Consider the following 25,708-nt stretch of genomic DNA (forward strand, 5'->3'; position numbering starts at 1 on the left):
AGACCTGGCAACCCTAATTGCTCGACTCCAGCATCCAGCCCTAATCAGGTTAATTGAGGATGATGGGACCTGTAGTCTGTCTGTCTGTCTGTCTCTCTTTTTCTTCTATGATTTCCAAATAGGGCGTCAACAGCCACGCTTTCTTTTCCAAAATTTTAGCAAGGAGTTGCCGAGTGGGTGTTTGCCAGGGGGCGTGGCCTAGTCGGCCTCCTGCACCATGGTGGGGGGAGCGTTTTTGTCCTCCCCGTGCTCCGGAGGCTTTTCTCAAGCCTCCAGTAGGGCAAAAACGGCCTCCCCAGGCTCCGGAGGCCCTCTGGAGGCCGGAAACGGGCTCGTTTCCAGCCTTCTCGAACTTCCAGTAGACCCGTTTTTCGCCCTCCCTCAGCCTCCCTGTGCGCCCTGCACTTACCTGCATCCAAAATAGGCCGTGTGGGAAATCCTGGGAGGGGAGGGGAGGGGTTGGGTGGGAGGGGCCAGCCAGGAGTGGGATTTGGGGGGTTTCTCCAAACTGCACAGAATCTTAGCTAAGGGATCTCCCGAACCCCTGCGAACCCCTGCCTCTCCTCCGTTAAACCTGGAAAGTCTTATTCCTTAACATTTCACTCAACATGTTCTCCTCTTTTATTCTTAAAACTTGAATTAAACATTTTTTTAAAAAACGTGTTCATAGCATCTTTTAAAAAGTCCAACAGTCTATGATTATTATTTTTTTTTTCTCTTCCTCCTCAGGTGAATGAATATCATCCGTGATAGGCACTCGGCATCTTTGTTACCTGTCCGAACAAAACAGAAAAAAAGGACCAATGAAAGGGTACATTTGACCGCAAGGGTAGCATTTTCGCAAAGATGGAAAGCAGGGAAAAATCCCTTTGGAAGGGGAAGTAATTTAAAAAAAATCTTAGACTGTGCAGAAATGAATAGATTAACTTTGATGATTAAAGAGAGAGAGAGGATACGGATTATTATAAGATATGGGGAAAATTTTATGATTGGTTAAAAAAGAGATATAGATAAAGATTGTATTCATTAAATAAGGAGAATTTTACAAATATTGTAACAGAGAAATGGATATTATCCCTTCCCTTCCCTTCCCTTCCCTTCCCTTCCATTCCATTCTATTCTATTCTATTCTATTCTATTCTATTCTATTCTCACCTTGCAAAATTTGAGCAAGCTAAAAACACTCACAGTGAAAATCCTGCCAGGCAAAATTAGGTGATTTCCATCACGATGCAGGCCAACGTTCAGGGGCTGGATAAGTCCTCCCCTGTGCTATTGCTGCCTTGCAGCTCCCAGTCTTTGCAAAGGGGAGCCTCTGCCTGGAAGCTGGTCTCCAAACTCGGCGGGGGAGGCTCCGGGTTCGAGTGTCGCCAGCAGCACAAGGACGAAAACAGCTTATTCCGGACGACTCGGGTGCAGAAGACAAAGAGGATGCAATTTGCAGCTCCTTGAAACGTGTTCCCAACTCCCTGGTGGGAAAAGGAGAGAGATGTTTATTTTTATTTTTATTTCATTTTGCTTCTGGAATTTAAAAAAGAAGAAGAAGAAGAAGCTCTCCTGAGCTTTTAAACAGGGTGCACTTCAATTCCCAGAATCCTTTGCCGTACAAAGATGATTAGGGGACTAGAGGCTCAAAGGTACGATGAATGGTTGCAGGAACTGGGTATGTCTAATTTAATGAAAAGAAGGACCAGGGGAGACATGAGAGCAGTCTTCCAGTATCTCAGGGGCTGCCCCAAAGAAGAGGGAGTCAAGCTGTTCTCCAAAGCACCTGAAGGCAGGACAAGAAGCAATGGATGGAAACTCATCAAGGAGAGAAGCAGCTTAGAAATAAGGAGAAACAATTAGAACAATTAATCCGTGGAACGACTTGCCTCCAGAAGTTGTGAATGCTCCAACATTGGAAGTTTTTAAGATGATGTTGGATAACCCTTTGTCTGAAGTGGTGTAGGGTTTCCTGCCTAAGCAGGGGGTTGGACTAGAAGACCTCCAAGGTCCCTTCTAACTCTCTTATTGTAAAACATCTGGAGCAGTGGTGAAATTCAATTTTTTTTTTTTACTACCGGTTCTATGGGCGTGGCTTGGTGTGGGCATGGCAGGGGAAGGATACTGCAAAATCCCCATTCCCACCCCACTTCCTGGCGGGAAGGATGCTGCAAAATCCCCATTCCCTCCCCACTCCTGGGGGGGAAGGATGCTGCAAAATCTCCATTCCCATCCTACTCTGGAGCCAGCCAGAAGTGGCATTTGCCGGTTCTCTGAACTGCTCAAAATTTCTGCTACCGGTTCTCCAGAACTTGTCAGAACCCGCTGAATTTCACCCCTGATCTGGTGGCAGCTGGAGGCGCAAGGCTCCATCCAGGAAACCTGTTATTTTTTTTTTTGGGAAACTCGGTTATTTTTCGAAACTCACGTGAAGTATTACCAGGAGCCAGTTTTGGTCTGCAGGGGAACCGGAAAGGGTCAGCACAAACCGTACGGTGCTCCAGATACGCAGGAAGATGAAAATAATTGGGATTAAGGTCAGCTTCTTGTCCGCTACGGAGGCTTCTCTCGGTTGGGAAGACGGGTTCCTGGACAAAATGGGTCGATACTCAGAGAGGGCTGCGTGCTGGGAAAGAAAAAAATATGTATAATTATTTTGGAGGTTTCTATGGCTTTTCGTTTTAAAATGTGATAGGCTGCCCATTGACTGGATGGGAAGGGGGCTATATAAATTGAATAAATAAATAAAAGGTGATAATGATAGATAGAAAGGTAGACAGACAGACAGGCAGGCAGGCAGGCAGGTAGGTAGGTAGGTAGGTAGGTATTTAGGTAGATATAGATAGATGATAGATAGATAGATAGATAGATAGATAGATAGATAGATGGATGGATGGATGGATGGATGGATGGATGGATGGATGGATGGACGGACAGACAGACAGACAGACAGACAGACGGACATAGGGAGGGTGGATGGGTGGGAGGGAGGAAAGGAGGGAGGGATGATAGAGATGATAAATAGATGATAGATAGATAGATAGATAGATAGATAGATAGATAGATAGATAGATAGATAGGATGGATGGACAGATGGACGGACATAGGGAAGGTGGATGGATGGATGGGAGGAAAGGAGGGAGGGTTGATAGAGATGATAAATAGATGATAGATAGATAGATAGATAGATAGATAGATAGATAGATAGATAGATAGGTAGATAGATAGGTAAGTAGATAGATATAGGTAGATGATAGATAGATAGATAGATAGATAGATAGATAGATAGATAGATAGATAGATAGATAGATAGATAGATATAGGTAGATGATAGATAGCTAGATAGCTAGATAGCTAGATAGATAGATAGATAGATAGATAGATAGATAGATAGATAGATGGATGATGGATGGATGGACAGATGGACAAACATAGGGAGGGAGGGAGGGAGGATGGATGGATGGGAGGGAGGAAAGGAGGGAGGGATGATAGAGATGATAAATAGATGATAGATAGATAGATAGATAGATAGATAGATAGATAGATAGATAGATATTGACAGACAAATAGAGACAAAGGGAGAGATGTGTGTGTGTGTGAGAGAGAGAAAGACAGATAGATGGTGGGATAGAGAGATAAATAGACTATTGATCAGTAGACAGACAGATGGAAAGAGAGAGAGAGAGAGAAGGAGAGAGAGGGCGCCCGAAAGAAAGAGAGATGCATGAGAGAGAGAGAGAGAGGTGGGGTACGGTAAATAGGTAGAAGAGACAGCATGGAGTAAGCAAGGCCATTTTCCAGAAATGTTTATTATATTACTCAAAAAAAAAAAAAATTAGAGCATAAAAGTTCTGCGACCAAGGGGTGTGTCCCTAACACCCCAAACTTGCCGAAGTGACCTTGTGTTATGCCCACATTCCACCAAGTGTCTCTCCCACCCTACCCCACCCCATAAGATTCAGCCCCAGCTCTGTTTACAGCCAATTTAAGACCGCAAATAGAAAACTGTAAAACGGGGTAGAATTCCCTCTCCGGAATGGGATGAATGCAGCTGCTTTGGGTTGCCAATGGGGCTGTTGGGGAAGACGGAACTGGGAACTCGACCCATCTCGCGCCACACAGGTAGTCCTCAATTTACGACCACAGTTGAGCCCAGCAATTCCCTTGCTAAGTGCGTTTTGCCTCACTTTACGACCTTGCTTGCCACAACTGTTCAGTGCCGCGGTTCGGCTAGTAACTACGGTCGTTAAGTTGTTAAGTTATCTATCGTCATTTACCTGCCCCATTACATGTAGTCCTCAACTTACGACCCCAACTGGAGCCCAACGTTTCCGTTGCAAAGCGAAACCTTGCTTAATTTCTAATTTTGCCTCATTTAACGGCCAGTTGTTGTGAAATTAATTACCGCAGAGTTAGCAACACGGGGGGGCGGGGGGCGTTGTTAAGTGAATCGGGCTTTGCTCGGCAGAAGGTTGCCAAAGGGACTCACATGACGCAATTGTCCATAAATAGGAGTCTGTGGCCAAGCGTCTGGAATTTTGACGGCCTGACCGTGAGGATGCTCCAACCCGTCGTTAAGTGGGGGAAAACAGCCACAACTCCCTTTTGGCAGTGCCGCTGTAACTTCAACACAGTCACTAAATGAACTGTCGTAAGTCGAGGAACACCTGTATAAGCCCACCCAAGATGATGACATTCTGAGTACCCACCGCTCGGTTGATGTGTTTCTTGATCAGGATGTACAAAAACGGCAAGGTCACATAAGCGAGGATTTCCCACAATTTCCCGGCCAGTAACATCCAAAGAAGCCGATCTTCGGCATTGATGTCAATCCAGCACCAGCCAACCGAGACATCCGACGCGTCGTAACCGATTTTTTTCAAGGCCACGGCAGCCGCGGTGATGCCAAGAGGAATCCCCCAGCTGCAAACAGAGGAGAGAGAGAGAGAGAGAGAGAGAGAGAGAGAGAGGGAAAAAAAGAAAGAAAGAAAAATTTGGAGCCATCAAACTGGGCAGAATGGGTGGGCTAAATGAGATAAAGATCTTTGGGGAATGACAGAGGGGTGAAATCTACTTACCTTCTTTACCGGTTCGGAAGCGCGTGCGCCGCGCAGAAGATAAAAAACACATTACTTCCTGGTTAAAACCAGGAAGTAATGACACCCTGGCGGGTGGGCGGAGCTTCACTCCACCATCGCTACCGGATCGCCGAATCACCGGCCAAGATCGCTACCGGAACCAAGCGATCCGGTCCAATCCGGGAGCATTTCACCCCTGGAACGACACCCTTTGAAGGTAGGATGCCGGAAGCCAAGATTAGATTGCAAAAATGGCAGAGCTTGCTCGAATCAGTGGAACGACTTGCCTCCGTAAGTTGCGAATGCTCCAACACTGGAGGTTTTTAAGAAGATGTTGGATAACCATTTGTCTGAAGTGGTGTAGGGTTTCCTCCTGCCTAAGCTGGGGGTTGGACTAGAAGACCTCCAAGGTCCCTTCCAACTCTGTTATTATATATATATATATATAGAATAGCAAAGCTAAAAAAAAATGAGTGTTTTTTGGAAGCTTTGCAGAGGTGGTATCAGCCGGTTCGGACTGATTCGGGCAGTTATTATTCACCTTTTGGGTTCTTGTTTTTTTAAAAAAAGTTTTCTCGATGTGCCCAACTTCTTAAACGGGCAACTTTTTCCATTTTTTTTTTAGCTCTCTAAATGGCTTTTATTACAAAGAAGCCATTTTAATAGTGCATCAGAAAACAATAATAATAATTTTCAGGCAAGCGGTTGAGAATTGTTTTAGAAAACCAGTGTTCCAACTTAGGTTTCCTTAGAAAGTATACAGCACAATCTTAGTTCTGGCAAGCCTCTTTTATTCATACGGCTGTGAATTATTGTCATTCCCAGTCCGAAAGGCTTTTCAAACAGCCTTGCAGGGGGGTGTTTACGAACACCCACCTTATCTCCCTTGGAATGCTGCCAGAGAGCTAATTGCCACATGCTGGGCGAGGCCAAACTTAGCACAGAGTCAAACAAAGCTTTTCCAGAGCTTTTACCGACCAGATGAATGAATTGCTTCCTGAAAAAGCTCACGTCCCGTTCGCTCCTCTTTTATGTCTTATGGGAGGGGCCAATCATCTCCAAGCCTTACTCCCAAGTCGACCCTGTTGCCTTAATTGTTCCTGTCTCCTGGCAGCTCTGCGCATGCGCACACTGGGAACAGGCTCACGCTGTTCTTCTGCCTCGCTCACGTTAGACTCTGGAGACTCCGGAGGCAGCGAAGAATTACCAGATGGCCTTGGCCCCCTCTCTGCCTCCGACGCAGAGCCCTCGTCCGAGCCTTCCCCAGACTCCAGGACTGGCCCATGTTCCTCCCCAACCTCCTCACTGTCCGACTCTACTGCCAGCTCTGCTGACCGCTGGCGGGCCACAACACACAGTCCTAGGTCATCCCCCCCCCCACACACACATACTTCTAACATGCTCTGACTGGACTCAAAACAGTGAAAACGGATTGCGGAACTGGATTATAATTGCAATCCGGACCGACTCTTGTCCAGTTTAATCCAGATGTGAATGAATTGAGAGGCAGATCGACTAACCCACCAGTGTCTCCGAGCGTCTCAGTTCTTACTCAACTGAAGTGGCTCTCTAAAATTAGCTCGAGTTGTAAAATATTCCCCCTGAGCTATAAATACACTCTAGTCACAAGCAAAGAGCCTGACATTTCACTAATGCAATTTTGTAGGTTATTTGCAATACAATCCTTCTTCCAGGCAGTCCCTGAATAGCCGACCGAGGCTAACTTCCCTGAATTAATTTGCACTTCTGAAACGTCGAAACCCTTGCTCTGCACAACAGCAAAAAAAAAGGATCCAACTCAAATTAAGACTGCAGAGGTGGGATTCCACCGCCCATCACGCAAAGCCAGACTCATATTGATGGGAGTTGTAGTCCAAGACCCCTGGTTCTTTGATGAAATTTTTCCTTTTTTTGTGGGGGGGGTTGTTTCTGGGTCTAGCCACGAGTTCAGGCAGGCAGGAAGTCTTTACAGGTTAACAGAGTCGGAAGGGACCTCGTAGGTCATCTAGTCCAACCCCCCACCCCTGGCCAAGCAGGAGACCCCTACACCGTTTTTGACAAATGGCAGTCCGGTCTCTTCTTGAAAGCTTCCAGTGATGAAGCTCCCAAAACTTCTGAAGGCGACTTCTCTTCCATTGGTAAGCTGTTGGTTAAGCTGTTCCGAAGAAGAACAGGTAATCGTGCAGAGATGCAACGGGCAGACTCATTCGGCGGAAAGCCACACACAAGGCTTAGGACCAGGGTACTTACGGGACCGCCTTCTGCCACCAGTAGCCTCTCACCGGCCAGTACGCTCCCATAGAGAGGGGCTCCTCCGGGTGCCGTCGGCCAAACAGTGTCGACTGGCGGCCCCCAGGGGGAGAGCCTTCTCTGTGGGGGCACCTACGATCTGGAACGAGCTCCCCCCGGAGATACGGAGGATCCCGGATTTACGCGCTTTCCGCCGTGCCCCTCAAGACCTTTTTATTTCAACAGGCTGGCCTGGCCTAACTTCCCTTTTAAATTGTTAATTTTTAAAATTGGTTTTAAAACATTAGGGGTGTTTTAAATTGTTTTGGGCCAAATGATTTAATGGGTTTTTATATTGCCTTTTAAATTTTGTAGTTTGTGTGTTTTATCTTTCTGGTTGTTCACCGCCCTGAGTCCTTCGGGAGTAGGGCGGTATATAAATCTAATGAAATAAATAATAATAAATAAATAAATTCCTAGCTGTCTGCACCAACACATCCAGGAATTCGGAGCCCAGGATGATTCAAAGTGAAATATCAGCCAAAGAAAATCTAACAGGCCCAAATCTGGGATTTTTCTGTTCTCCCTTTTCACACATCACACTGCACCCTTTGATCCCAAAAATATAATAAAATGCATTCAGACCTTCCGTGATACCAAGCCTTCGGGATCAACACAAACTTGGAATTTACCCCCTGGAATTTTTCCATTCTCAAACTCTTGAGCGTTCCTCCAGCTTTGGGATCACAAGTCCAATCAGCCTCAGCCAATCAGGGGGCAGGGAGGGGGATGATGGGAACCGGACCTCCAAACTCCCCTCTCTCCCTATTCTTTCCTAAGAAACAATTACCCCTTCTATTAAGCCACCTTAATTCTTAATTCAATGAATGACTCATAATACATTTCACCATTCTTACCCTTAAATCCTCACTATTAACCATACAGGTCAAACATATCTATAATTTTGGGGTGTTGTTTTTTTGTTTTGCATTTTACAAGGCAGGTCAAAACCACTGGGGAATTGGAAAAGGACCTCTCAAGAACTTTTTATTTCACCAGGCTGGTCTGGCCTAATCTCTCCCATTCTCTTTTTAATGTAAATTTCAATGTAAATTTTAAATTTGTTCTTAACCTGGGGTTTTAAATTTGTCTTGGGCTCAATTGATTTAATTCGATTTTACTTCTGCTCTTAATTTTTTTTTTTTTTTAAATTTGATTTATATGCCGCCCTTCTCTGGAGACTCAGGGTGGCTTACAATGCGTGAAGCAATAGCCTTCATCCTTTTGTATATTTATACCAACTCAGCTTTTCTTTCTTTCTTTCTTTCTTTCTTTCTTTCTTTCTTTCTTTCTTTCTTTCTTTCTTTCTTTCTTCCTTTCTTCCTTCCTTCCTTTCTTCTTTCCTTCCTTTCTTCCTTCCTTCCTTTCCTTCCTTTCCTTCCTTCTTTCTCTTTCTTTTCTTTTTTTTTAAAAATTTGATTTATATGCCGCCCTTCTCTGGAGACTCAGGGTGGCTTACAATGCATGAAGCAATAGCCTTCATCCTTTTGTATATTTATACCAACTCAGCTTCTCTTTCTTTCTTTTTCTTTCTTTCTTTCTTCTTTCTTTCTTCCTTCCTTCCTTTCCTTCCTTCCTTCTTTCTCTTTCTTTTCTTTTTTTTTAAAAATTTGATTTATATGCCGCCCTTCTCCGGAGACTCAGGGCGGCTTACAATGCGTGAAGCAATAGCCTTCATCCTTTTGTATATATTTATACAAAGTCAGCTTCTCTTTTTCTTTCTTTCTTTCCTTCCTTCCTTCTTTCTCTTTCTTTCTCTTTCTTTTCTTTTTTAAAAAAAATTGATTTATATGCCGCCCTTCTCCGGAGACTCAGGGCGGCTTACAATGCGTGAAGCAATAGCCTTCATCCTTTTGTATATTTATACAAAGTCAGCTTCTCTTTTTTTTCTTTCTTTCTTTCTTTCTTTCTTTCTTTCTTTCTTTCTTTCTTTCTTTCTTTCTTTCCTTCCTTCCTTCCTTCCTTCCTTTCCTTCCTTTCCTTTCCTTTCCTTTTCCTTCCTTCCTTCCTTCTTTCTCTTTCTTTTCTTTTTTTAAAAAAAATGATTTATATGCCGCCCTTCTCCAGAGACTCAGGGCGGCTTACAATGCGTTAAGCAATAGCCTTCATCCTTTTGTATATTTATACAAAGTCAGCTTCTCTTCTTTCTTTCCTTTCTTTCTTTCTTTCTTTCTTTCTTTCTTTCTTTCTTTCCTTCCTTCCTTCCTTCCTTCCTTCCTTTCCTTCCTTTCCTTTCCTTTCCTTTTCCTTCCTTCCTTCCTTCTTTCTCTTTCTTTTCTTTTTTTAAAAAAAATGATTTATATGCCGCCCTTCTCCAGAGACTCAGGGCGGCTTACAATGCGTTAAGCAATAGCCTTCATCCTTTTGTATATTTATACAAAGTCAGCTTTTCTTTCTTTCTTTCTTTCTTTCTTTCTTTCTTTCTTTCTTTCTTTCTTTCTTTCTTCTTTCTTTCCTTCCTTCCTTCCTTCCTTCCTTCCTTCCTTCCCCCCACCCCAAAACCCCGCATCAATAAAGATGATTATGAATTGTTGCGTTTTTTTTTGTTTTGTTTTTTGGAGGGGATGGTTAAATGCCGAGCCCTTTCTTTGGGCCAGTTTGCCTTTGTTTCTAACCCCAAGGGGCATTGCAAGGTGCTAGTCCTCTGCGATCCTGCTTTTTTTTTTTTTTTATTTGATTTATATGCCGCCCTTCTCCGGAGACTCAGGGCGGCTTACAATGCGTTAAGCAATAGCCTTCATCCTTTTGTATATATTTATACAAAGTCAGCTTCTCTTTCTTTCTTTCTTTCTTTCTTTCTTTCTTTCCTTCCTTCCTTCTTTCTCTTTCTTTCTCTTTCTTTTATTTTTTTTAAAAAATTTGATTTATATGCCGCCCTTCTCCGGAGAGTAAGGGCGGCTTACAATGCGTTAAGCAATAGGCTTCATCCTTTTGTATATTTATACAAAGTCAGCTTCTCTTTTTTCTCTTTCTTTCCTTTTCTTTCTTTCTTTCTTTCTTTCTTTCTTTCTTTCTTTCTTTCTTTCTTCCTTCCTTCCTTCCTTCCTTCCTTCCTTCCTTCCTTCCTTCCTTCCTTCCCCCCACCCCAAAAACCCGCATCAATAAAGATGATTATGAATTGTTGGTCCCATTCCTCGCGTTTTTGGAGGGGATGGTTAAATGCCGAGCCCTTTCTTTGGGCCAGTTGGCCTTTGTTTCTAACCCCAAGGGGCATTGCAAGGCGCTAGTCCTCTGCGGTCCTGCTTTTGGGAGCTGGGAGAGCGGCGCGGGGTCCTTGAAAGCAGGGGAAGGGGCGCCCGGGGAGGCCCCCCACGCACCTCACCAGGTGGAAGAGGCAAAGCAAGCGGGCGCCGCTGGAGCCGCGGGCGATGGCGCAGTAGAGGTCCAGGGCGACGGCCACGGTCCAGAAGGCGGCGCTGGTGTTGGCGAAGGTGGAGAGGGCGCCCTGAGCCACGCAGTCCCAGGACGAGCCCTCGAAGTCCTTCAGCACCCCGTAGGCGTAGGAGGCGGCCGAGAGCAGGTCGGCCCCCGAGAGGCAAGAGAGCAGCTGGCGCGGCCGCCTCCGGAGCTCCGGCCAGCACGCCTGGGAGCCCAGCAGGAGGCAGCAGCCCAGCACGGACAGGGCGCAGGAGGAGAGCACCAGCCCGCGCTCCCAGGGGGAGACCGGCGTGGCCGGCGGGTCCCGCAGGAGCATCTCGGGGGGCCAAAGGGACAAGGAAGGGGAAGGGGAAGGAGAAAGAAAGGGAAAGGAGAAAGAGAACAGGAAAAGAAAGGAGAGGGGGGGAAGGGGAAGAAGAAAGAAAGGGAAAGGAGAAAGAAAGGGAAAGGAGAAAGAGAACCAGGAAAGAAAGGAGAAAGATGGGGGAAGGGGAAGGAGAAAGAAAGGGAAAGAAGAAAGAGAAAGGGGAAAGAAAGGAGAAAGAAAGGGGAAGGGGAAGGAGAAAGAAAGAGAAGGGGAAAGAGAAAGGGGAAAGAAAGGAGAAAGAAAGGAGAAGGGGAAGGGGAAGGAGAAAGAAAGAGAAAGGAGAAAGAGAACGGGGAAGAAAGGGGAAAGAAGGAGAAAGGGGAAAGAAAGGAGAAAGAAAGGGAAAGGGGAAAAAGAACAGGGAAAGAAAGGAGAAAGGAAGGGGAAGGGGAAGGGGAAGGAGAAAGAAAGAGAAAGGAGAAAGAGAACGAGGAAAGAAAGGAGAGAGGGGGGAAGGGGAAGAAGAAAGAAAGGGAAAGGAGAAAGAAAGGGGAAGGGGAAAGAAAGAGAAAGAAGAGAAAGGGGAAAAAAGGAGAAAGAGGGGGAAGGGGAAGAAGAAAGAAAGGAGAAAGGAAGGGGAAGGGGAAGGGGAAGGGGAAAGAAAGAGAAAGAAGAAAGAGAAAGGGGAAAGAAAGGAGAAAGAAAGGGGAAGGGGAAGGGGAAAGAAAGGGAAAGAAAGGGAAAGAAGAAAGAGAACGAGGAAAGAGAGAAAGGGAAAGGAGCGAGCGAAGAACGAAAGAGGGGCGGGGGGGGGTCTCCGGAGCGCAAAAGCGGCGCTGCCGACCTCCTTCCTCGCTCTCCAGACAGCTCCGGGGCGCGGCTCCCTTACCCTCGGGCGGGCGGGCGGGCGGCGCCGGGTTCAGCAGGGCGGAGGCATCGTCGGAGACCCGACCGGGAAGAGCCCAGCGGCGCCCCCATGGCGCGCCACCCCCAGCCCGCCCCTCCGCCCCCAGCCCCGCTGCCTGCCGTGGCTCCTCCTGCGCTCTGGCGCCGGACCAAAGCCGGCCTCGGGAAAAAGGGGAGGGCGGCTCCTGAGCATGCACAGAGGGCGGCCCTTCCTGCAGGCCGGCCGGGGCTCTGCTAGGGAGGGGCGCCAAAGGGACTCCCGGGACTTGCCAAAGAGGCTTGTAAAGCCCCTCCCTAGCAGAGCCCCGGCCGGCCTGCAGGAAGGGCCGCACTCTGTACATGCTCAGGAGCACCTTTTAAAAAAAAGGGCCGTTCAAAGAGGCTGCTTTCCCCATGCGGAGGGTCGCTGCTGCGTCTCTGCAGGAGTCCCTGCTCTGGGCTGGGTTTTCTAAAGCTGGGTGGGGTCTGCGCTGGGTGGGAGTTGGCTGGAATAGAGTGGCAGGTGTCAATCCAATCGTGCATCCAGACTGGACATGGTCAGGGGAGTGTCCCCGTGCTGTCTCTGCATGAGTCCTATTAAAGAGCCTTGGTGGCGCAGCGGACTAAAGTGCTGTTAAAGTAGCACTTAGCTGCCAGCTGCCTGCAGTTACTGCGAGTTCAAATCTCACCAGGCTCAAGGTTGACTCAGCCTTCCATCCTTCCGAGGAAGGTAAAATGAGGACCCGGATTGTGGGGGCAATAAGATGACTTTGTATTAAAAAAAAGAACACCGCTTAGGGGGGCCCGAAAGCCCTACTAAGCAGGTATATACAAAAAGTAGGAAGGCTATTGCTTAACGCATTGTAAGCCGCCCTGAGTCTCCGGAGAAAGGGCGGCATATCAATCGAACCAATCAATCAATCAATCAATCAATCAATCAATAGGAAAAGCCACACAACCAGGCAGTCAGATTAAGAACGCACCTGATGAGGTGGAGTAAGCTGAAATATCACGACCGACGGGGGGCTGGGTGGGAAATCCCTCCAAGTGAACAGGAATTTATAATAAATGTTTTTATACATTTGTCTTTATATTTGGCTGTCGTTCACCACCCGGAGTCACTTTTTGTGAGATGGGTGGCCAAATAAATTTGATTAATAAAATAAAAAAAACAAAGGAAAAAAAAAACCATGAAATAAATAATAAAATGAAATAAAATAAAACAATAAAATTAAATAAAACCATAAAATTAAATAAATAAATAAATAAATAAATAAATAATAAAATAAAATAAATATAAATAATAAATAATAAAATAAAATAAATAATAATAATAAATAATAAAATAAAATAAAATAAAATAAAGAACTTTGGCCTCTTTGCAGTAAAATCAACCCCCTACCCTAATCATACTTTTTATTATAACCCTAGAACTAAGGAAAAAGTTCCTGACAGAACAATTAACCAATGGAACTGCTTGCCTCCAGAAGTTGTAAATGCTCCATCACGGGAAGTTTTTAAGAAGAGATCGGACAACCATTTGTCTGAAGTGGTGTAGGGTTTCCTGCCTAAGCAGGAGGTTGGACTAGAAGACCTCCAAGGTCCCTTCCAACTCTGTTATTCTATTCTATCCCATCCCATTCCATTCCATTCCATTCCATATTTTCTATTCTATTCTATTCTATTCTATTCTATTCTATTCTATTCTATTCTATTCCATTCCATTCCATTCCATTCCATTCCATATTTTCTGTTCTGTTCTATTCTATTCTATTCTATTCTATTCTATTCTATTCTATTCTATTCTATTCTATTCTATTCTATTCTAATTCTATTCCATTCCATTCCATTCCATTCCATTCCATTCCATATTTTCTGTTCTATTCTATTCTATTCTATTCTATTCTATTCTATTCTATTCTATTCTATTCTATTCTATTCTATTCTATCCCATCCCATTCCATTCCATTCCATTCCATATTTTCTGTTCTACTCTACTCTATTCTATTCTATTCTATTCTATTCTATTCCATTCCATTCCATTCCACTCCACTCCACTCCACTCCACTCCACTCCACTCCACTCCACTCCACTCCACTCTACTCTACTCTACTCTACTCTACTCTACTCTACTCTTGTGGACTTCAATTTCCAGAATTCCTCAGCCAGCCTGGTTCAAGCTTGCTCAGGAATTCTGGGAACTGAAGTCCAGAGGTCGTAAAATTGCCATAGTTACCCATCCCGGCTTAGGAGGTACCCGGGCTGCTTGCTCAAGAAGATCACAAGCTTAGTTAAACAGAACCTCCATATTAAAGGGCAGTATACCTCCAAAATGCACGCCCTGGGATTGATTCGTCGTGGGCTTTTTTCTGGAGTTGGAAAGAGATGGTCAGACTTTCAGGGCGCGGTTGAGGAAACGGGCCTCCAAAGTCTGGGTGGATCGTACCCTTTTAAAAATAAACACCCTTAAAGCAATAAAGGTGTTTTTATTATTATTATTATTTATTGGTTAATCTTTAGTGAGATTCACAGCCTTTGAGGCTGGTTAATAGCTCAGCAGCTCGAGTCCTAACCAAGGACCTAGGAACTGTTAAAGTATCGTCGGAGGATGTAAGCTGTTCCGAGTAAGGTGGTTTTTTGTCGAGTCAAAATGTATTATTATTATTATTATTATTATTATTATTATTATTATTATTATTAGTTAATCTTTAGTGAGATTCACAGCCTTTGAGGCTGGTTAATAGCTCAGCAGCTCGAGTCCTAACCAAGGACCTAGGAACTGTTAAGGTATCGTCGGAGGATGTAAGCTGTTCCGAGTAAGGTGGTTTTTTGTAGAGTCAAAATGTATTATTATTATTATTATTATTATTATTATTATTATTATTATTATTTAATCTTTAGTGAGATTCACAGCCTTTGAGGCTGGTTAATAGCTCAGCAGCTCGAGTCCTAACCAAGGACCTAGGAACTGTTAAGGTATCGTCGGAGGATGTAAGCTGTTCCGAGTAAGGTGGTTTTTTGTAGAGTCAATTTATTATTATTATTATTATTATTATTATTATTATTATTATTTCTGCTGGAATGCAGAAAAGCAGCCCTCGCCACATAATCAAGCTTGAAATATTCTGCTTTAAAACTCGGTTTCTTCAGCGTTAAGCCCGATTAGAAGACAAGGATATGTTTGATTCGCTCATCAGAATGTGAATAGGACAGTGGAGAAAAGGAGCGTTCCAAAAAAAAAAAAACAGGCATGAAGTGGGATTTGTTTGATTTTTATTCAACCGAGCATGAATGTCACAGAAACACAAATTTGTGCCTCACGGATCAAAACTCCAGCCTGCAGATTTTTCCTTTTTTCTAATCTGATTTGCCCATGGTGCTAAACGGGTTTATTTAAAGATGTTTTATTTTATTTTTTTTAAAAAAATAGTTGCTTTTTTTTTGCATAAGCAGAGGTTTATAGAAAGACTGCATTCACCCAACAACTGAATGGTAATCCAACAGTATCATTGGGGTGTGTGTGTGTGTGTGATATGAATAGCAGCGTTCCAATATCCGAGGGGCTGCCACAAAAAAAGAGGAAGGGTCAACCTATTTTTCCAAATATGCACCTGAAGGCAGGACAAGAAGCAACGGATGGAAACTAAACGAGGAGAGAAGCAACTTAGAACTAAGGAGAAATTTCCTGACCGTGAGAACAATTAACCGGTGGAACAGCTTGCCACCAGAAGTAAATGGGCGCTTCATCATTGGAGGCTTTTAAGAAGAGACTGGACAGCCATTTGTCCAGAATGGTGTAGGGCCATGATGGCGAATCTATGGCACGCGTGTTGCAGGTGGCACACGGAGCCATATCGGTGGGCACACAAGCGTTGCCCTAGCTCAGCTCCAACACGCATGCACGCACTGGTCAGCTGATTTTCGGGCCTTCCAGGCCCACTGGAAGTCAGGAAACAGGCTGTTTCTGGCCTCTGGAGGGCCTCCAGCGGGGTTGGGAAGGCTGTTTTCGCCCTCCCCAGGCTCCAAGAAAGCTCTTCTCTGCGCTATTTCTAGAGTCTCCACATTTTTTTTTACATCGTGGCGACGAAAACTGGATGCAGGATTCCAAGTGTGGCCTTACCAAGGCCTTATAAAGTGGTCTCAACACTTCACTGTTCTTAAAAAACCTAGAGGAAAATAAAATATAAATACACCAGCACCCCCAAATGCTGGGCTGCATGGTTGCAATATTTTCCTTCTTTCTAGGTTTCACATAATTGTTTTCCTCACACCAGAGTTTTCTGGGTTCAACACCCGTTTATCGCTTTTAAAAAAACCAAAAAACAAACAAACCGGGGAACGGAAAGGAAAATTGTACCAAGAACCATTCCTTTGTTTTTAAATCAGGAACTTTTCGAGAGCTTGTGGCCCTCGCAGCTGTCCCCTTCCTGTTTCCCCACAAATTATCCATCTTCCTTATACGTCTAGGACAGGGGTCAGCAACCTGCGGCTCTGGAGCCGCATGTGGCTCTTTCACCCCTCTGCTGCGGCTCCCTGTCACTCAAAATATCACTCACAGCTGCCAATGTGTGACATTTGCCGGCACGTGATTTATTGAGTTTCTCAACCCCCGGTAGGCCAACCATGGATAAATGCAAGAAAAGAAAAGTTTCAGAAGAAAACAGAACGTTTAATTCGACGACGTATGCTAGTTTTGTGGCCGCTCAAGAAATAGTCAGGCACGGGAAGAGTTTTGTGGCTCCCGGTGTTTTCTTTTCTGTGGGAAACGGGTCCAAATGGCTCTTTGTGTGTTTAAAGTTGCAGAATCCCTGGTCTAGGAGAAAACGCTGTTTTCCGGGCAGGCTTGCAAATGTGCAGCACTTCTCAAGCAGTATGCTTGCTGATTGCTTCTTCAGTCATCACATCCAACAACCAGCTAAGACACTGCCAAAGAAATACGCACTGGGGTGTCGTTTCTCACCTTCCCCATCCTTTCCTCCGTCGACGCAGGCCCCTGTGCGGAGAGATGACAAGAGACTTGGCTCAAAACAACAAAGGTGGCAAGGAAAAAAACACAACAAATCGGTAAGTCAAACAGGACTAGAAACTTGGTTCTGATTGTCTGGATTTAAATGCGTCAGGGGTAAAGACATTTTGGAAAATTGTTCTCAATCTGCCATCCTTTTTTGGGGGGAAGGGGCTTCCAGCAGTGCCATATCTGTCCACTAGCCCAGCTGAGCTATGCCTGGGAGACCCCTGGACATCCCTAAATCACTGCAATATAGGAATAAAAGTGATGCTGTTTTGGTATCATCTGGCAGATCCTTTTGCTGGATCCCGGAAGGGATCTGCCCAGGAATCCTTTCCAAAAATAGAAAGCTCAAATCAAAGGATTCCTAAAAGTCAGAGCTGAATAATCACAAACTGTCCTGAGTCATGCAAGAATTAGAAACATGATAGGAAAACAGAAATGCATTAGGAGGGAAGGGAGGGAGGGAAGGAAGGAAGGAAGGAGGAAAGAAAGAAAAAAAAGAGTGGAAGAAAGAAAGACTGTAGAAGAAAGAAAGTGGAAGGAAGGGAGGGAGGGAGGAAAAAAGGAAGGGAGGGGAGGGAGGGAAGGAAGGAAGAAAGAAAGAGAAAAAAGAAAGACAGTGGAAGGAAGGAAGGAAGACTGTGAAGAAAGTGGAAGGAAGGGAGGGAGGGAAAAAGGAAGGGAGGGAAGGAAGGAGGAAAGAAAGAGAAAAAAAGGCAGTGGAAGAATGAAAGAAAGTGGAAGGGAGAGAGGGAGGAAAAAAGGAAGGGAGGGAAGGAAGGAAGGAGGAAAGAAAGAAAAAAGAAAGACAGTAGAAGGAAGAAAGACAGACTATGGAAGAAAGAAAGTGGAATGAAGGAAGGAAAAAAGGAGGGAGGGAGGGAGGGAGGGAGGGAGGGAAGGAAGGAAGGAAGGAAGGAAGGAAGGAAGGAAGGAAATTAAGGCAGGCAGGCCGGTGATGAAAACAGTTCTCTGAAATAGGAGAAATCACACTAATGTTATCTGTTATTGCATTCAAGAGAGCACAGAAGAAAATTTTACTCTTCTTTAAGGAAATCGCACCCAAACACAGAGTGGTGCATTGCGCCAGGTTTCTAGTCCTCAACCTTGCTAAAAAAAAAAAACAACCCTCCAGAAAACTCCAAAAAATACCTCCCACATCTAGCCATCAGGTTTCTAGTCCTCAATCTGGCAAAAAAGTATGAACTAATACTCAAGCTTTATTTGTTGTGATTGTAAAAAGGGGACGAATGTCAAACCGATGTCTCAGCTGTCAGAACAAGGCCAAAAAATAAATAAAAGAAAGATAAGAAGAAGAAAAAATAGGCCTTTTGACACCTTCAGTTGCAATGCAAAGAAACGGCAATGACTTTTTCAGCCGGGCAAAGCTATCCAAATAAACTCAATAAACAAACTCAAGTGGCAAAAAGCTAATTTTTTTTAACATGTAGCACAACCAACCCACAAAATCCTTTGTATGAATGCCATCTTTAACTCGACTGCAAAAAATATCCGAGTTCCGTTATTAAACCAACAATGTTTACAAAAAAGTGAATAGCTCGACATTGAAAGAGATCAAGAATGTAATTTTTGTTATCCCAGAAGAAAGAAAAAGAAAGAAAGAAAGAAAGAAAGAAAGAAAGAAAGAAAGAAAGAAAGAAGCAGGGAGGGAGAGAAGGAAGGAAGGAGGGAGGGAGAAGAGGAGGGAGGGAGGAATGAAGGAAGGAGAGATGAAAATGGAGAGGGAGGGAAGAAGAAAGTTGGGGAGGGAGGGAGGAGAAAGAAGGAAGGGGAGGAAGAAAGAAAGAAAGAAAGAAAGAAGCAAGCAGGGAGGAAGGGAGAGAAGGAAGAAAGGGAGGGAAGGATAAAATGGAGAGAGAGGGAGGGAGGAAGGAAGGAAGGAAGGAAGGGGAGGAACAAAAAAGGAAGGAAAGAAGGAGGGGAGGAGGGAAAGAGAAGGAAAGAAACAAGCAGGGAGGGAGAGAAGGGAAGGAGGGAAGGATAAAATGGAGAGAGGGAGGGGATAAAATGGAGAGGGAGGGAGGGAGGAAGAAAGGAAGGGGAGGAGCAAGGAAGGAAGGAAAGAGGGAGAAGGGAGGGAAAGAAAGAAAGAAGGAAAGAAAGAAGCAAGCAAGGAGGGAGAGAAGGAAGGATAAAATGGAGAGAGGGAGGGGATAAAATGGAGAGGAAGGGGAGGAGCAAAGAAGGAAGGAGGGAGGGAAAGAAAGAAAGAAAAAAGGAAGGAAGGATTAGAGCAACTCAGAATGAAAGAAAAGGGGAAGGAAGGGAAAAACAGAAAGAGTAAAAAAAAAATAGGGAAGAACTGGAGAAATAAAATTTTAAAAAAAGGACGCAGGGAGGAAAAGCGGAGAGTTGAGCCTACCTGTTCCAATGGCATCTTTCTCCAACTGCTTCCGAGACAGGACAAACGCCTGTCCTGTCCCCCACCGCCACGGGCACAGATCTGGCACAGGATCACCTTCCTCTCTCTGGGTGGGGCCTCTCCCCAGGTAGCCTTTTAACCCAGTGTGGTCACCCCAGGTGTGTATGTGTGTCTCTCCCTCTCTCTCGTGCACACACACATACACTACACAGCAAAGACCAACCTTTGACTGGGGCGAGCTGACTCCAGCCACACCTGCCCAGATCCTCCAGAGCTGGAAAAAGCGACAAGGCAGTTGTGTATACATATATGTCACACAAGTCACTTGATCTGAACGTCGCCTCTTGCGGCTACATCCTGGTCCAGGCCGCACACAGAGAGGGCAGGAATGCAAAACTTGCCTTTTTTGTGTGTGTGTGGGGACAGGCAGTGTGTGTGGGGGGGGGGGGGGGAGGAAGAGCCGGAGCTGAAAACCCAAACAGATCTTCAAGCGGCTAGTCCCTTTGAATCGAGTTTGCTTGTCGGCTCGATATTGTTTTTGCTTTTTTTCCTGCCTTTAAACATAAATGAGTTGGACACGGCTTAATTCCTCCCCTCCCGGTGGATTTTATCCTGGAAATTCTTTTTTAGATGGTAACGGGGCAAAAAAGAGTTAGGGGGGAAAAAAATCCCCCCCTCGGCCGCTTTTATTTATTTAATTTATTATATTTCTATACCGCCTTTCTCCCGTAGGACTCAAGGCGTTGTACAGTCGAGAAAACTATAGACACACAAACATCATAAAATTGCTCATTAAAATTATTACTTAGTTTTAGAAGTTGTAAACTTTGGGGAGGAAGGGGGTTTCAATTCCCAGCCAAGCCCACTTCTCCGAACGGGCGTCCATTCTCAGCAAAATTATTTCCCCAAGAGGACGGGTTAAGAGGGAGAGAAATAAACGGGAGCGAGCAAAGGGCAGCTCACACCCTAAACATACACACACACACTCAGGAGTGAATGAGTCACTGGCAGCCAGAAACCAACAGCAAATAAGGTTGTGAGGGACCCACAAAAAAACACAGAAGCGTTACGCAACGTTGACAAGAGATTGCTGACTAATGGAGTCATTCCTAAGCTTTGCACCCTTCTAGCCAGGTTCAGATGCAATTTGAGGCGTGTTTTTGCTGCATCTCTGGCTTCAGATGCAATCTCAGGAGTGTTCCTGCTGCATCTCTGCATGATAACCTATTCTGGGCTCACTTCCTCTAAGAAAGCACCCCCTCCGCCACATTTGCAAAGGAGTCCGGCCATCGCCTCCCCGAGTCCATTGTTGCCAGCTTCCTGTTACGAAGGCTTAGAAGAGTTTGGAAGGGACGAGGTTCCAAAGGGATCCACAAGATCACAAGAAAGCTGGGGGTGGTGGTGGTGTTAGAGGAGGGATTCGCGACAATGTATGACCGGCATAGCTTGGGATTTTTTTTTTTTTAGGTTCATTCATTCATTCATTGTATTGATTAGCCCTTGAGCCATACCGAAGTGCGGCACTCCAGAAAGAAATTATTCCTAAAATTCGATAGAAGCCATTTCAAATAGAATTGGATATAAAATACCATTTCAAATGAAATTGGGAGAAAATGCAGTCTAAAATGAAATTGGGATAAAATACAGTCTAAAATGAAATTGGGATAAAATACAGTCTAAAATGAAATTTTGACGCGGTGGCTCAGCGGCTGAGACGCTGAGCTTGTCGATCGAAAGGTCGGCAGTTCAGCGGTTCGAATCCCGAGCGCCGCATGATGGGGTGACTTGTCCCAGCTTCTGCCAACCTAGCAGTTCGAAAGCACGTAAAAAAAAAATGCAAGTAGAAAAAATAGGGACCACCTTTGGTGGGAAGGGAACAGCGTTCTGTGCGCCTTTGGCGTTGAGTCATGCCGGCCACATGACCACGGAGACGTCTTCGGACAGCGCTGGCTCTTCGGCTTTGAAACGGAGATGAGCACCACCCCCTAGAGTCGGGAACGACTAGCACAGATGTGCGAGGGGAACCTTTACCTTTACCTTAAAATAAAATTGGGATAAAATACAATCATTTAAGATTGAGAGAAAATACAATTATATATTTCGGTGTCACCACCCCTACAATCTACCCCAATCGGTCCCACCTAATGCAGCTCTCAGCTGAACCATTTTGTTTTTAAGTCCTGTGCTACGTTAAATGTTATTTTCAGATGCTGGCCGCACGTACAGGATGTTATTTTGATATATATATATATATTTAGGTAAAGCTGTGTAAAAATGAGTGTCTAAAAGGAGGGAGTGATGAAACGAGAAGAAATAGAGACATCAAGATGGGATTAAATTATCAACTACCGTTCTCCCTAATTCCGAAGCCATTATATATTCTCCGGGCGGGATACGATGATGCAGAAGCCTTAACTTAATCAAGAGACTTTTTTTCCAGCTTTGACTCATTGAAACAAGACGTGGAAGAAAAAGACAAGCGATGGGTTGGAAGGCACCTCATCAAACTCCCATCCAGCAACTTCATTAAAGGTAAAGGTTCCCCTTGCACCTATGTGCTAGTCGTTCCCGACTCTAGGGGGCGGTGCTCATCTCCCTTTCAAAGCCGAAGAGCCAGCGCTGTCCGAAGACGTCTCTGCGGTCATGTGGCCGGCATGACTCAACGCCAAAGGCGCACGGAACGCTGTTATCTTCCCACCAAAGATGGTTCCTATTTTTTCTACTTGCATTTTTTAAGTGCTTTCGAACTGCTAGGTTGGCAGAAGCTGAGACAAGTCACGGGAGCTCACCCCATTACGCGGCGCCCGGGATTCGAACCGCTGAACTGCCGACCTTTCGATCGACAAGCTCAGCGTCTTAGCCACTGAGCCAACACGTCCCTATGAGCAACTTCATTAAGCCTCGCTTAATTAGATCAATCCTTTTTTTTTTTTCTCTTTCTTCTTCTTCTTCTTCTCTTTCTTCTAAATCAAATGCGTCAGTTGTTTGCAAAAGTGACTCGTTTGCCCTGGAACTGCTCTTGCTGCCAGAATCCTGTCGGTGGATTATGGGACTTGGAGGAATGCAGCTGGCTTAGGGAGGGCTTTGCACCCTGAATTGGGAGGGATGGGTGTCGGAGAATCCTTCCCGAAATTTAACAGATGGCTGCGTTGTCCCTGGGTCACCTCTGCGAAGGAAGAATGCTTCTGTTTGCCGTTTGCTCTTTTCGCTTTCTTGCAAACCCCCCCCCTCTCCACACACACACACACACAAACTCACACAAACGCACACTGACAGTTGTAAAGTGTAAACTTACTTTCAAGGAAAAGGTGGGTCCTGAAAAATGCATCCAGGGACTGGAGTCACACAGGAGTTGTGATGAGGTTGTGGACGGCTGCCTGCCTGATCTTTAACAAGTCTAGACTAGTCCAAGCAAAATCAGCTTTTTTTTTCCCTTTCCTTTCCTTTTTTTTTAAACTTCCCTCCTCTAGGCTGCAGACGAGCAAAACAAGCCCCACAGAACGAGCTAAGCCATTCAGCTGTGGCTTCACAGGAACAACAACCCAGCTAGGTTGGCCACCCCTGCGAAAATAGGTGGAGGGGGGGCGGAAAAAGAAGAGACAAGTCCTTTTGTAGTGGATTGCAGAAGAACTTCTTTCTGCGCCGGTTTTCGAGTCGCTTCTTTGGGGAGAAAAGCTTAAGATCGGACAAGAAAGGAAAAGGCAACTTGATCTACCCCGCGGGGTCGTTGTGTCGGATTTCAACAAGGTTGGGAACGAGGAAAGGCACGCAGCCTGCAAGTCACACACCCTCTCTCTCTCTCTCCAAAAATCAGAAATTCATCTGCGCTGGTGGAAATTTGAACCCGTGACCGGGTTCGCTTCTCAGCCTGTGAAATGGAGCAATGCGGATCGGAAGGAGCGCAGAGACACCTCAAAGGATGTATCTGCACCAGGTTTTTTTTTTTTTTTGGATTTCTGACCTCTGAAGAACCAACCTTGGACGCTGGACGTTGCCAGGAATGGGGGGGAAAGTGAATTTGGAAAGTCTGTGGGGATGCTGATAATAATGCAATGAATATGCCTAGGCTAGAAAAGAACCAACTATGGGGGAAAACACAATAAAAGGTTTTGTGTTTTTTTTGTTCTTTTTAGAAAGAACGCAGCTCTTTCAGATGAGTCTCCTGTGATAGAGATTACTAGCAGTTGCAGGGAGCTATAGCTAGATGATAGGTAGATAGCTAGATGATAGATAGATAGATAGATTGATAGCTAGATAGCTAGATAGCTAGATAGATAGATAGATAGATAGATAGATAGATAGATGATATAGATAGATAGATAGATAGATAGATAGATAGATAGATAGATAGATAGATAGATTGATAGCTAGATAGCTAGAGTGAGTGAGTGAGTGAGTGAATGAGTGAGTGAGTGAGTAGAGGCAGATATTTCCGTCTCTGGGCACAATGAGAATATATATATGTTGAACAAAACTCCGCATTGGTGACAGGAAAGGCATCTGGCCATTAAACACTCCGTTAGCTCCATTCAGTTGCCCAGACTCCACCCTGCAAGAGATTATGGGGTCGTTAAAAGACGATGATAGATAGATAGATAGATAGATAGATAGATAGATAGATGATAGATAGATAGATAGATAGATAGATAGATAGATAGATAGATAGAAGGGATTTTTTAAGGCAAGGCACAATTGGAAGGAGTTTGAATGCTAATCTGTTCAAAAAGATCCAGGGGGAAAAAAAGCCAAATGCCTTGATAAAGGCCATCAAAGGAACAATACAAGCACCGGGTTTAGTGGCAGTCTACCTTAGAAGAAGAAAAAAAATCCAGCGACACCACCGAAAAGCGGAAGAGGGTGCAGACTGAATCCTTGGTGGATTTAAAGACAGAAATAGGTCTGGCCTAGGTTGATATAAAGGGACAAACTATGTTGGTTTTGGAATAATTTGGAAATGCATCCTTTGTTTGCAGTGGGGGAACAGGCTGCAGCGGTGACCTCATACGTCCCCCAAATCAGGCAGCCATTATTCATTATTTTTGAGACCCTTCAGTTCATCCATCCGTGGCTGGGCGTTTTATAAATCCTCGCAAATTCTGAACAGAAAAAATTGTCATTTCCCTCCATTAACCAGTATCAAGAGCCCCCCCCACTCCCCAATCCCTACAATTTTCCCTCCCATTTTTAATCATCCAAAGATTTCCAAATAAGAGGCTGGAATTGCCAAATGTGCCAGCCAGGTTGCGAAAACCGCTTAAAAGTGCACGAGCGATGCACTTTTTAGAAAACTGCTTCGAACCTGTTTCTTCGGCAGGCCATTTTTCTCGGAGAGGGTTTCCCTCCGAAAAAAAATCCAACCCTTTAAATTGCCTTTCTCTTCTCAAGTCAAAGGGGAATTTAAAACAGCGAAGTCAAGGGGCTAGGCCTCATCGAGGCCCGCCGAGATCACCAGGGGGGGCCAGGGAGCGCAGCCTTGCCGACTCATCCCCTCTAAAGCAGCCGGAGTCGAAATTCAGAGCATCCGATACGGGCAACTTTTGCTCAGCGCCTGAAATCCATTTCCGGCGTGACCCATTTCCTGGGTTTTCAAGCCATAAAGTCAGCTAATGGAAGTTCCCCAGTTTGCAAGGATGGAAGGGCTGAAAAAAATAGGCAGGTAGGAAAGAAAAGAAAAGAAAAGAAAAGAAAAGAAAAGAAAAGAAAAGAAAAGAAAAGAAAAGAAAAGAAAAGAAAAGAAAAGAAAAGAAAAGAAGGAATGGGGGGAAAAAAAGGAAAAAAGCGACATCAAGGAAGCGAATGTTTCACAACCAGCCAGATCTTGAAAAGGCGAATGGAAATCCTTTTTCGGTGGTCCGGATGTAACTTGGCGCTAATTTTTCCCTGCAGTATTATTTAAAAGTCTCTTTTGACTTTGGAGCTGGAGTCAAACACCACACTGCCCTGTGCCAAGACAGAAAGAAGTACCTTCCACCACTTCCTTCCTGCGTCTTTCTCATCTGGAAATCTATCTATCTATCTATCTATCTATCTATCTATCTATCTATCTATCTATCTATCTAGCAATCAAATCTATCTATCTATCTAGCAATCAAATCTATCTATCTATCTATTTATCTATCTATCTATCTATTTATCTATCTAGCAATCAAATCTATATATCTATCTAGCAATCAAATCTATCTATCTATCTATCTATCTATCTATCTATCTATCTATCTATCTATTTTTCCAATTCCCCAGCCTTGCTATCCATCCCACAATGCTTCTCTTCCCAAACCAAATTTACTCACGAGAAATTTGAGTCCCGATGCAACTTCTCCCAAGCACGGGGTGCTGCTGCTGCCGGCCGCGGCTTCGAATCTCTCCTTGGGTTCTCCGCAAATATTTCCGCT

At 44.8% G+C, this 25,708-nt stretch overlaps 1 protein-coding gene across 2 annotated transcripts; it reads right to left on the reverse strand.

Moving 5' to 3' along the window:
- Nucleotides 1–597: 597 nt before the first annotated feature.
- On the reverse strand, nucleotides 598–11,060 carry GPR157 (G protein-coupled receptor 157). 2 transcript variants are annotated; one of them, XR_009620289.2, is made up of 5 exons: nucleotides 10,670–11,055; nucleotides 4,695–4,908; nucleotides 2,414–2,611; nucleotides 1,189–1,469; nucleotides 598–773 (listed from the first exon to the last, which is right to left on the reverse strand). XR_009620289.2 is itself a non-coding variant. In XM_060682412.2 (4 exons), exons 1-4 carry the CDS (start codon nucleotides 11,044–11,046, stop codon nucleotides 1,245–1,247), a joined length of 1,014 nt encoding a protein of 337 aa, XP_060538395.2. In that variant the 5' UTR covers nucleotides 11,047–11,060; the 3' UTR covers nucleotides 1,187–1,244. The 2 variants fall into 2 exon arrangements, 1 of the variants encoding a protein (XP_060538395.2); XM_060682412.2 differs by lacking the exon at nucleotides 598–773 and having other exon boundaries at nucleotides 1,187–1,469; nucleotides 10,670–11,060.
- Between the last annotated feature and the right edge of the window lie 14,648 nt (nucleotides 11,061–25,708).

This window comes from Pantherophis guttatus, chromosome 15, assembly GCF_059756535.1.
Source record: "Pantherophis guttatus breed Tessera chromosome 15, ASM5975653v1, whole genome shotgun sequence".
Taxonomy (NCBI): domain Eukaryota; kingdom Metazoa; phylum Chordata; class Lepidosauria; order Squamata; family Colubridae; genus Pantherophis; species Pantherophis guttatus.